At 41.2% G+C, this 10000-nt stretch overlaps 2 protein-coding genes across 2 annotated transcripts in view; both read right to left on the reverse strand.

The window, feature by feature from the left end:
* The window catches only part of LOC138053176 (uncharacterized), a 126332-nt gene extending 120369 nt beyond the window's left edge, over positions 1–5963 (reverse strand). Inside the window, exons 1-5 of the mRNA XM_068899838.1 lie at positions 5726–5963; positions 4055–4603; positions 3165–3544; positions 2420–2606; positions 685–1230 (exon numbers count right to left, since the gene is read on the reverse strand). Of these exons, the coding sequence (XP_068755939.1) occupies positions 685–1230; positions 2420–2606; positions 3165–3544; positions 4055–4603; positions 5726–5744 (1681 nt within the window). The 5' untranslated portion in view covers positions 5745–5963. The remainder of the gene's footprint in view (positions 1–684; positions 1231–2419; positions 2607–3164; positions 3545–4054; positions 4604–5725) is intronic.
* Positions 5964–6136: 173 nt separating this feature from the next.
* Positions 6137–10000, reverse strand: part of LOC138053177 (collagen alpha-5(VI) chain-like) — a 13832-nt gene continuing 9968 nt past the window's right edge. Inside the window, exons 7-10 of the mRNA XM_068899839.1 lie at positions 8874–9428; positions 7641–7868; positions 6639–6720; positions 6137–6371 (exon numbers count right to left, since the gene is read on the reverse strand). Of these exons, the coding sequence (XP_068755940.1) occupies positions 6137–6371; positions 6639–6720; positions 7641–7868; positions 8874–9428 (1100 nt within the window). The remainder of the gene's footprint in view (positions 6372–6638; positions 6721–7640; positions 7869–8873; positions 9429–10000) is intronic.

The raw sequence follows: 10000 nt of genomic DNA on the forward strand, positions 1-10000 counted from the left end.
ACACCAACTGACCAATGAGGTGTCGTCCTTGAAATAACCACGCAGTGTGATATGGAACTAATAGTATATTTTAAATAATTCCCAACGGAAGAGAGTTTAATATGAGTATTCGCTCTCTTGACAGTGGCTAAAACACTAAGCACGTTGGCTCTCTTTTGGTCTAGAATGGTTTTATCCATTTCAGTTTTTTCCCTAAGCCTCGCCCACAACGGCAAATTGCATTACAAACCGTTTAGGCGAGGAATGTATTTGCTCTCGTGTATAAGACAGCCAATATCAATAACTAATAGTCTACGCACCAGAAATTACTTTGGACAGAACAGACACAACGAAAACCAGGCTGACAGAAATCTCTGAACATTCCACACATTTTAAGGCCGTTTCCATTAAAGAAAAAATCAGTCGGTGAGGAAGCTTTATATACAACATGAAAAATGCCAAGAAAGCTTTTAATGGGTTACTGTATGTTTGCCACGCTTAATTCGAGCAAATAGTCTCATCCACACGTGCAAAATTAGTTTGACATAAAAGTTGCTCGTGTGGACGAGGCTTTAGCTCTGATTAAGCTTCTTTTCGGCCCCTTGGTGTCGGTCACAGGCTAAGTCAGTCAAGTTGACATTTTTTTGTACATTACAAAGACAAATGCAATTTTCGTGTGTACATCAAAATGTTGATTGTTCTTACCTTTGTCAACAATCGTGACAATTTTCAAGGCTACTGAATCTGCGGAATCCGTTGTATTGGTGAAAATCGACGTAGGCGAAACAGAATCAATTTCAGGTTTATGCACTTCACCTCCAACGCCTACGACGATCACTTTAACCCCGTCACCTTTCAACAATCTCGAGGAAGCCTTGACATCGCTCACATCGCTACCAGACTTTTTGTCCACAAAAACCACGAGAACGTTCCGAGCTGACGGTCTTTTCTTCGCCGCGTCCTTAAAAAGGCTTCTTGCTTTTTCCAACGCCTTGTCCAGCGAAGCTTTGCCCGCGGGTTTCTCAATCGAGTCAATGGCTTTTTTCAGATCGGTCAATGACAGCTTAGCTTTGAAGTCCACGTGAACAACAGGATCTCCAAATGAAATGACGCTGTGATAAATTATTGCCGGCGGATATTGCTCCAAAATTGAGTTGATAATGTCTTGCATTTGCTTGAAGGTCCTGGTCGAGTCCAGTGAAGTAGCACTCATCGCAAATCCAAGGTTGACCTCTGTTAATTTCGCAGGATCTAAAGAAAAAAAGTGCCAACAGCAGAACCATCTCTTTTACTAAAATTAGCGAGAATGTTACACATTTCGATTTCAGTTCCAGTAATAGAGCAATGAAAGTGTCAACTCGACCTGAAAAGGACTGTCCTGTGCATTACTCTCTTTCCTGACCACCTCGTACCTTTGCCCCTCCCCCTCCCTCTCCGGTCAATATTGACATCATGAACATGGAATGACGGGGAGGGGGAGAGGAGTGGGGATAAATAGCTCATTTTCACGTGCACCACTGTCGTTTTAGATAATTACATGAAAATTGAATGTATGTACAGGGTTGTAGTCGGGCCTTGTTCCCACAAGTGTAACACAGTGGGAGAGCACCTTCACAAGTAATCGGAACGCCATAGCTGCCACTCCTGTTCGGCAACGCTCGGATTTTTCCCGAATATCCCCGAGTCGACATTTAAAAAACACATCTGTTCAATAGACCATATTCGTATTCTCAGTATTGGACTGGAACTAGCTTGCAATGGAGGCTAATGCGGGGAAATATATTAAAAAGTCTTTGCATTTGAAAGGATTCCCCCGCATTAGCCTCCATTGCAAGCTAGTTCCAGTCCAAAACTGAGAATACGAATATGGTATATTCTTGGTTTGCATCCACGCGATGAGACGGCCATGTTGGTATATAAAACAATAGAAAACGGCCCCACAGGTTTGACATAATTAATAATTAATTAATAGTCAAACTCCCAAATACATTTTACTGCATTGTTCTGTACACCAACGTGACCGTCGTGACGTCAGATAGTTTTTTCTTACCAATTAAAACCGACTGCAACTTGTACGCGCGTAATTTTGCCGCGCTTTGAGAAATTCAAGTGTAAACTATTTCGAATTCGGATTGGTCCGTCGCGTTATTCACATCTGTTGCGATTACTCAGGGTTTAGTTTTGATTTTATTTTCACGACACTAAAAACATTCCCTTTTGTCGCTTCGATCTATCCAAGAATCGCGACCTCGTTTCTTAAAACCCTTAACACCCTCGTGTGTAACGGCGTAACAAAGTGACTGGCTGGAGATAATTTCGTCAAAAAAATTTTAGGAAAGCACTTGTCTCTGCATTTGATACGGGCGAAGAAATAAATTTTCCTAGTTGTCGATTTTCCACGATTATTCCTATTGCTTTAACTCAAATAAAAGTGCGTTACCTTTAACTGCCTTCTTGACCTGCTCATCGATATTCTCTGCTACATCTTTAGGCTTATCTGTCGGTTTCACTGGTAAAATCCGGTCTTCATCGTCAGTAATTGGCTTTATGTCCTCTTTCTTCAAGTCACTTCCTATAATTACTGGTACGATTGTTACTCCTTGGTGGACGAGAACTCTTGCTTTTTTCTGACAACAAGAAAGACAGGAAAATTTTTCAACGAGAAATTCTTATTCATAAGAGAAAAAAGACTCCATGTTAACATGGTTGATTTAAGTGAACTGCCAAGGTGAGATTGCTGCCCGCCCACAACGCTTTTAAGCGTCTTACATTGCGTTTTTCGCTCTCGCTCACTTAAAATCTTTTCGGCTGACAAGAAAATATTCTGGTATCGTACTTTAAAACAATAATCCAAGACCCCACTTTGGATCTACGTTTACTACAGACCCCAAAACACGCACGACACTGTTTGTCCATTGAGATGGAAGTTCACAAAACTGCCGCGTGCTAGAGTCGCCAAATATTATCCTTAAAGGGGGCATTTGTGTTTTTTTTATTATATGGGAAGTAATACAAATTCTTTTCCTTTTAAACTTCTTTGTACATTCCACATAAAAGGCAAGAGATAAAATTAATTCTAGGCTATAATTTTGATTAACGAGTAACGTAAACTGAGTCGACAGGTGCCGTTGGAGGCACCGCTAAGCCTCAATCTACAAGGTCTTTAAAAAGATCATATAACCTACCTCTACTATACCAGGTTCGCTCACTGATTTACCGTCCACGATCACGACGAGAACTTTCTTGGCCTGGCTACGTTTGGAACCATTAAACAACATTTCCGCTTTTTCTAGAGCGGCTACTAAATCCGACGAACCCGAAGCCGATATTATAGCACCATTAACGGCTTTCTTCAAGTCAGCGATGTCTGTAATTTCGGAAGTGAACGGGATTTTAATTACAGCTAAGGAGTCAAAGACCATAAAACCATAATGCACCGATCGACCGACACCATATCGATCGATCATTTCGTAAACAGCTTCCTTCACGAGTTTGAGTTTCTGTTGAGCCACTCCTGGAGTTACACTGATAGCAAAACCGAGATCGACTTCAGGTACTTCTGGATCTGTATGTGAAAGAGAAGCGGAATCCAATACAATCAACTAAAACATCAGAGTTCTGTGTGCGAAGTTTTATATGTGAATTTTTGAATTTGACATCGAAGTAAATAAGACGAATGTACTGTGGGAATCGAAGATGCTGATTGGTAGGTTATATCACGTATTCATTTTTACTGAGTTTTCTTGATGTCTATCAAACCGGAGATGGAACTGAGGTTCTCAACGGCCTGTGCCAGAAGTTTTTCCCTCGCCTATTCCGTGGCTCTGAGAGAGAAAAACCTCTGCATGGCAGCCAGGGTACAAGATCTCACCTCTTAAAACTGATAATAATCTTAATTCTCAATACCTGTCTGACTAACATTTCATTAAAATTGTGAAGAGAATTTACATACCGATCACTCCAGAGTCAATGGGTAAAGCTCCCTAAACGTCACATTACGACGCCATTAGAGCGAGAAGAACAAATAACGCAAGATGAAAAACAAAAGCACTTCGAATTACTAAAAACTATTCACCTGTCAATACAAGCACCATTATTTTCATGGCCAGTTCATCAGGGTCTTCCTCTGCCGTTGCTTCCGTGACGTTATACGGTGTAAAGTCTACCAACTCTTTGCCATTTGCCTCTTGACCAATCACAACACTGATAAGCAGAATGTCCTCCTCTTTGATGCGATCCGCTTCTGTTTTGACGTCACTATAAGTGCTGTCCGAGGCTTTGTCCGATATCACCACCAACACTTTGCGGGCATCGGGTCTTCCAGTGGTCTTAAAAAGACTTCGCGACTCTTTGAGGGCGTTGTCAAGATCCGGAATTCCAATCTTTGGGATGAGCTTATTAACAGCCGTCTGTAGATCCGTGTTTAAACTGTGTTGGATGGCTACCGCTTCTGTATCACGTCCAAAAACGATCACACCGACGCGTATCAGGTCCATAGAATACGTTTCAAGGACAGAATTTATGGTCTCCTTCATCTGCTTTAAGTTATCCCACCATTTAGACTTTGAGGATGCAGCGATGGCAAAGATAATGTCAGTTTCGGGAACATTCTTCTCCGCGAGTCCTACGGAGAGAAAAAAAGATTTTGATTCAGTGGGAAGATAAGAGATGCAAGGTAAAAAACCCTTAAAAGACTCAGCGTCCTCTACCGGTGATATAACATTTTTGCAACGAAGAATTCTTCATTATGCGCCGATCAACTCGAAACTTTAACATCTCCCCCCGGGCAAAGCCGGGCATTTGAACTTTTGAAGATTGGATCGTTCAAATTCCCCCCCCCCCTCCCACCCCGGGCCAAAATGGTGTTCTATTGCCCTAACCTATCATCGGATTTGTCTGTCATACCCTACTAAAGAACAATCGTCGTCGGCTCCTGACGTCTTTAATTAAGACCTTTTGAAGACCTTTTTTGTAAGCCAATCGCTCACAAATGCTACATCTCTTCCTTTAAACTCTTTCATGTCGTCCAAACACGTGTTTTATAGATGTTAGCGACTTCGGCGCCCGCAAAAAAAATCATTCGAAACGTAAAACTTCCGGGGTTCAATTTTCCCCACCCCACGCAGGCAAAGGTCAAATTCCCCACTCGCCGGGAACAAAGGATAGTCAAATGCCCGTGGTTTGCCCGGGAAAGGGGGAAGGGGATGTTGAAGTTTCGATTTGATCGGCGCATTATTGACATGATTCCTTATTATTATCTATTATTATTATTATTATTATTATTATTATTATTATTGTTTAAACATTGTTTGTAGAAAAAGACACGATCTAAGATGAAAATCCTTACCACCTCAAATTTTACGTGTTTTGTGACTTCATGAAGAAATTGCGGTAAGGAGTCAGTTATGAAGGATCTGTATCTACGAAACCTAATTTTTCGTTGTTTGACTTACCGTAAAATGATTTTGGGGTTCCTCTTCTTGCATAAACAACTTGTTATGTCGCAGAAAAACGAGAAGAAAATTCCACGTATACAGCAAACGCAAAAGTGCCTACTTTCACGCAGAAACGGCAAACAGTAACAGGACAAACGCGAAAATGGCGGGAAAATCATAGTCACATGGTCACTTTTGACGTCAACATGATGCTAGATCTCTATTTTTATTAAAGCTGTTTTTTGGGGTTTACCCGCGGTCTCTCAAATTTGACGATTATCACAGCGATGGCCTAAAGATTGGCAACTTACCACTGAAAGTCTTCTCCATAATCGTCTTGGCGAGTTCTTTTGGCGAAGCTTCTTTTGTTTCTTCAATGAGATTTTCTTTATAGATAGTCACTTTTACAAGTTCCAAAGAATCGGCTTTATTGCCGATCGCAACTGGTATGATATTAACGTCCGTCGCATACAACTCCTTAGCAGCTTCCACTTTTTTCAAGTCATTCTCGTCACCAGCAGATTTGTTGTCAACAAATACGACTAGCACTCTTTTTACTCCTGGCCTGTAGAGAAATAATGATAACGATAAAAATATAGCATTTATGTGATGCGTTTTGTATGTAAATAATTAAATGTGCTTTGCAGTTCTGGCGAGAAGGGGACCTTTGCCAGACTGCTCTTGGCGCAGATTGCGTGCTCGTAATTAGACGCAAGACGCATTTAATAAGCGTCACGAAGTATCCCCTTGCTTTTTTCCCAAACTTCGGAAGAAGACCAGTTGTCATTAACAAACGTGGTCGAGAAGATGAACTGGAACTTTCCAGAACAGGACTTCAAATCGGGAATTGTGGATTGCAAGTCGACTGCTCTGACCACTCGGGCAATCTGCCCCACTCGCAAGTTTAAAAAAGTACAGATGATATCATCAGCCATCTTAGGGTGCGTTCGATTGACCCTATTCCGGAATAAGAATAAGACGAGTGGTGATTTAAAACGGTATGTCAGGCGCTTTTGAAGCCACAAGGATAATAATAAATGCTTCAAATAGCATTTTAGCAAGTGTTTGATAATTTTAATGTGAATCTCCGCGAAAACGAAGGATTTCTAACTTCTATTCCATGTATTCCCTATTCCGGAATACGGTCAATCGAACGTGCCCTTAGTATGTTAACCATGGTTTTGCACCAAAGTATTTAATAAGAAAAGCAAACTCATTCATTACCTCGTCGGCACTTCATCAAATAGTCTCTTCGCTTCTTGCAAAGCCACTTCCAGTCGTGGGTTGCCACTTGGAAGTGAAACCCCTGAAATGAAAGTTTAACACACCATCGCAGTGATATAGGCCCGGCAACTAAAACAGTTACAATCATCCCTTTTTCTCCGAACAAATGTTACAAAATTCTTCCTAACAATTATTGCTCGGTACTTTTGGAACGATCTACCTCCCTTGTATCCGTTCCGAGCCTTCAAAAAACGTTTTCAAGAATGCTCTCTTTAAACATTACCTTCCTCAATATAAAATTTTAAAATATGGATTGCTCTCGATACACATACTTAAATACATGTATAAATATAGTCTTCCTTTCCTTTTCATAATCCCAGGTCTTAGGTTATGCATGTAAGTATTATTTAGTTATCATGTTACCTAATGCTGTATAGGCACGGTGTTAGTTCCAGTAGTGTAGCAGCTCTCGTAACCTGCTATTGTTTGGTCTTGTAAGCAGCTTCTATTGTTTCTGAGTCTAAGTCATTGTTTTAATTGTTTAGCCTTTTGTTTTTGGCTTGGGTAGCGAACCAATCACGTTATACGTTACGAGAGTTAATACATGACTCGTTAGTTCGACTATTTTTTGCCCTTTTCTTTTCTTAAAGATAAGGATAATTTATGAAAGTCAAATAACGTAGGGAGTGGTCATCCGATCTCCCGCGCCAGAGGTCATGATAAAAGTGCTTGACAACTAATAGCTAAATACTAAATATAAATTACACACTACATACAGTAAAAAAATAGTCACATATACAAGATTGTAAGAAACTATTAAGACTACTAAAGGCAACTATTGCGTTGAAAGCCGCTAAAATTCAGCTTATTTTAACATCTTCGAAATAAAGATGCAGCTTCTGTGTACAACCTACATTGATAAACTGAGAATGAACCATCTATCTATGACATTATGTTTGCACAACGCCACTCTACCAATTGATCTAAAACCAAGAGAAATACCGTTGATGTAGGATATAAGCGTCTTCGGATCCTTGTCCTGATTTCTTACAGTGATGACAGCCTGTGCTTGATTTCCAAAGACAATGGCCAGGTAGTGCAGTTTGACAGAGCCATACTTATCCATAATCTCAGCTATTGTGTCTCTCATTAACTTGGAGGTTTCGCTTGAATCGGAGCTCGTTGCGCTGAATGCAAAGCACAACTCCAACTCTGGTGTGGTTTGAACGCCTGAAAAAACAAACAAACAAACAAATTGAGCCGGAAGAAAATGAAAACTAACCAAGAGTCTGTGTTATAATCGTCGCAGTTTATGACAGATTGAAGCATTAAGCTCAGTCACGACAATTGCAGTCACAAGGCAATTGTTGGTCCACATTTGTTGAGAGTGAGGATTTCAGGTCCGTACGCCATGACCTCGGGCCAAATATTTTCCTGTCCGGCCCGACCTAAACTCAGTCAATAAGCATTTTTCATATGGGCTCTTCACACTATTTAAGAGCACTCAGAAGATGAAGTTAGGACAAAACAAAAAAACAAAAATCTGCACAGAAAATTTATCTAATATGCTGTTTGCATTTGCTTTTCTGGCTGTAAATTACTTGGGTGTTTAAAAGCAACGAAATCTCCTAAAATTGCATCGCACGGAGCAGTACGTGTTCCTAGCAGGGCCGTAAGGCTTTTTCCGGCCCTGCTCGCGCTAATGCGTACGGCCCTCATACGGGCATTTTCCCAATGGTTTTGCAATAACAGCGCGCGCGGGGCCGTACGGGCCATATGATATATCACTCGTCTATCACACCAATAGATGCTCAACGGCCTTCCCTGCTAGCAGATGTCACTTTTCTTTTTCGCGTTCGCTGGGCTGACGAGTACCGGAAAAGAAACCTCTGCCATGGGTCGAGACTCACTGTGTTGAGCATGGGCGGCGGTTACTCAGCAACCAAATCCTCAGGTGATACTTCAAATGTTGTACGAGCTCACTTAACAACAGCAGAATTACTGTAAAGGATGCGCGAAACACAGCGGGCCCAAGTCACAGTCAGCAAACTTATCATGGGACATGCGTTTTGAATAATCCCGTCAAAGGTCGTGGACAACGGATGTATCAAAGTGACTTTCGACCCATGGCAGATGTCTGTTTTCCCGTACTCGTAAGCTCAGCGAACGCAAAAGAAAAGCGACCTCTGCTAGCATTGAATCAACGGCCCTAAAGGCCATCTAAACGGAACGTACCTGCTTTCAGCACGTTGTCAATTTTATCCACAACTTCCCTGGGTTTTTCCTCACTATGTGTAGGGATGACACTTTCTCTGTTCGGAGTGATAACTTCGTAAGTCTCAGGGACGACGGTCATGTTTAAAACAATCACAACTATCTGAATTCCGTCATTTTCCATTTCCTTGGCTATTTTCTTCGCAGCTGCACCTCTTATATCTCCAGTGGGCTCTTTGTCGGTGTAAATGACAACAACTCTCTTCGCGAGTGGTCGACCACCCGATGCAATGGTAAACAACTTCTTCGCTTCTTCTAATGCTAGGTCAAGTCTTGAACTGGATCCTGTTCTTGAAGGGATACTCTCAATGACGTCTTTCACTTGACCGTTCGAGAAAAACTTGGTCTGGAAAGTGCTGATTGTTTTAACACCAGAGTTATAAGTTAGAAAGCTGTAGCCTGCTTCGCTGATGGGATGCTTTTCAAGGAACTCTAAGCTTATTTTCTTAAAAGCTGGCATGTTTTGAGCTCCAAGGGAAACTGCAACGACAATGTCGACCTCCTCCCCTTTGGCGTCTGTAACGAATAAGAGAGTGAAATAAATAACTAAAGCTCCTATCACCTCGACAAACTTTCTCACTCTAACTATTCTCCGAAATCGTCCCAAATATACCGCCGGTGTTGTTTTTAGAACCATTTTTTTTAATGGAGAATGCACTTTTTTGTGCACTTTGAAAGGCGGGAAAAGTGGTCATAGTTTGATCCATGACCGAGCAATGAAGGCGAATGGGAGCGATACCGGGTTAACGTCACAAACTACTTTAAAGAATTCTCCCAATGCAAAGCAGTCTGTGACGTCAATTTAGACAGTATTCAACCCATGCCTCTTTTTTTGCGCGGTCGTAGATCAAATTACAACAGTATTTTTTTCACTTTTTTTGGCTTCTTTTATAACTAAGGTCCCCGAGGTAAAGGTGATTTTCACTTTACGTGGTAGACAAAAACATTACATATCCACGTTGTTCCTTTTATTTGTTCTCATTGTAAATCTGACAATTTTATAAACAAATTGCGATTTTGAGACGGCAATACCACATTATATTGATGGCTAGTTGGGAGAAAATATATTCAACATTAGAACCAATCAC

The sequence above is a fragment of the Montipora capricornis genome, chromosome 6, assembly GCF_036669925.1.
Source record: "Montipora capricornis isolate CH-2021 chromosome 6, ASM3666992v2, whole genome shotgun sequence".
Classification (NCBI taxonomy): Eukaryota; Metazoa; Cnidaria; class Anthozoa; order Scleractinia; family Acroporidae; genus Montipora; species Montipora capricornis.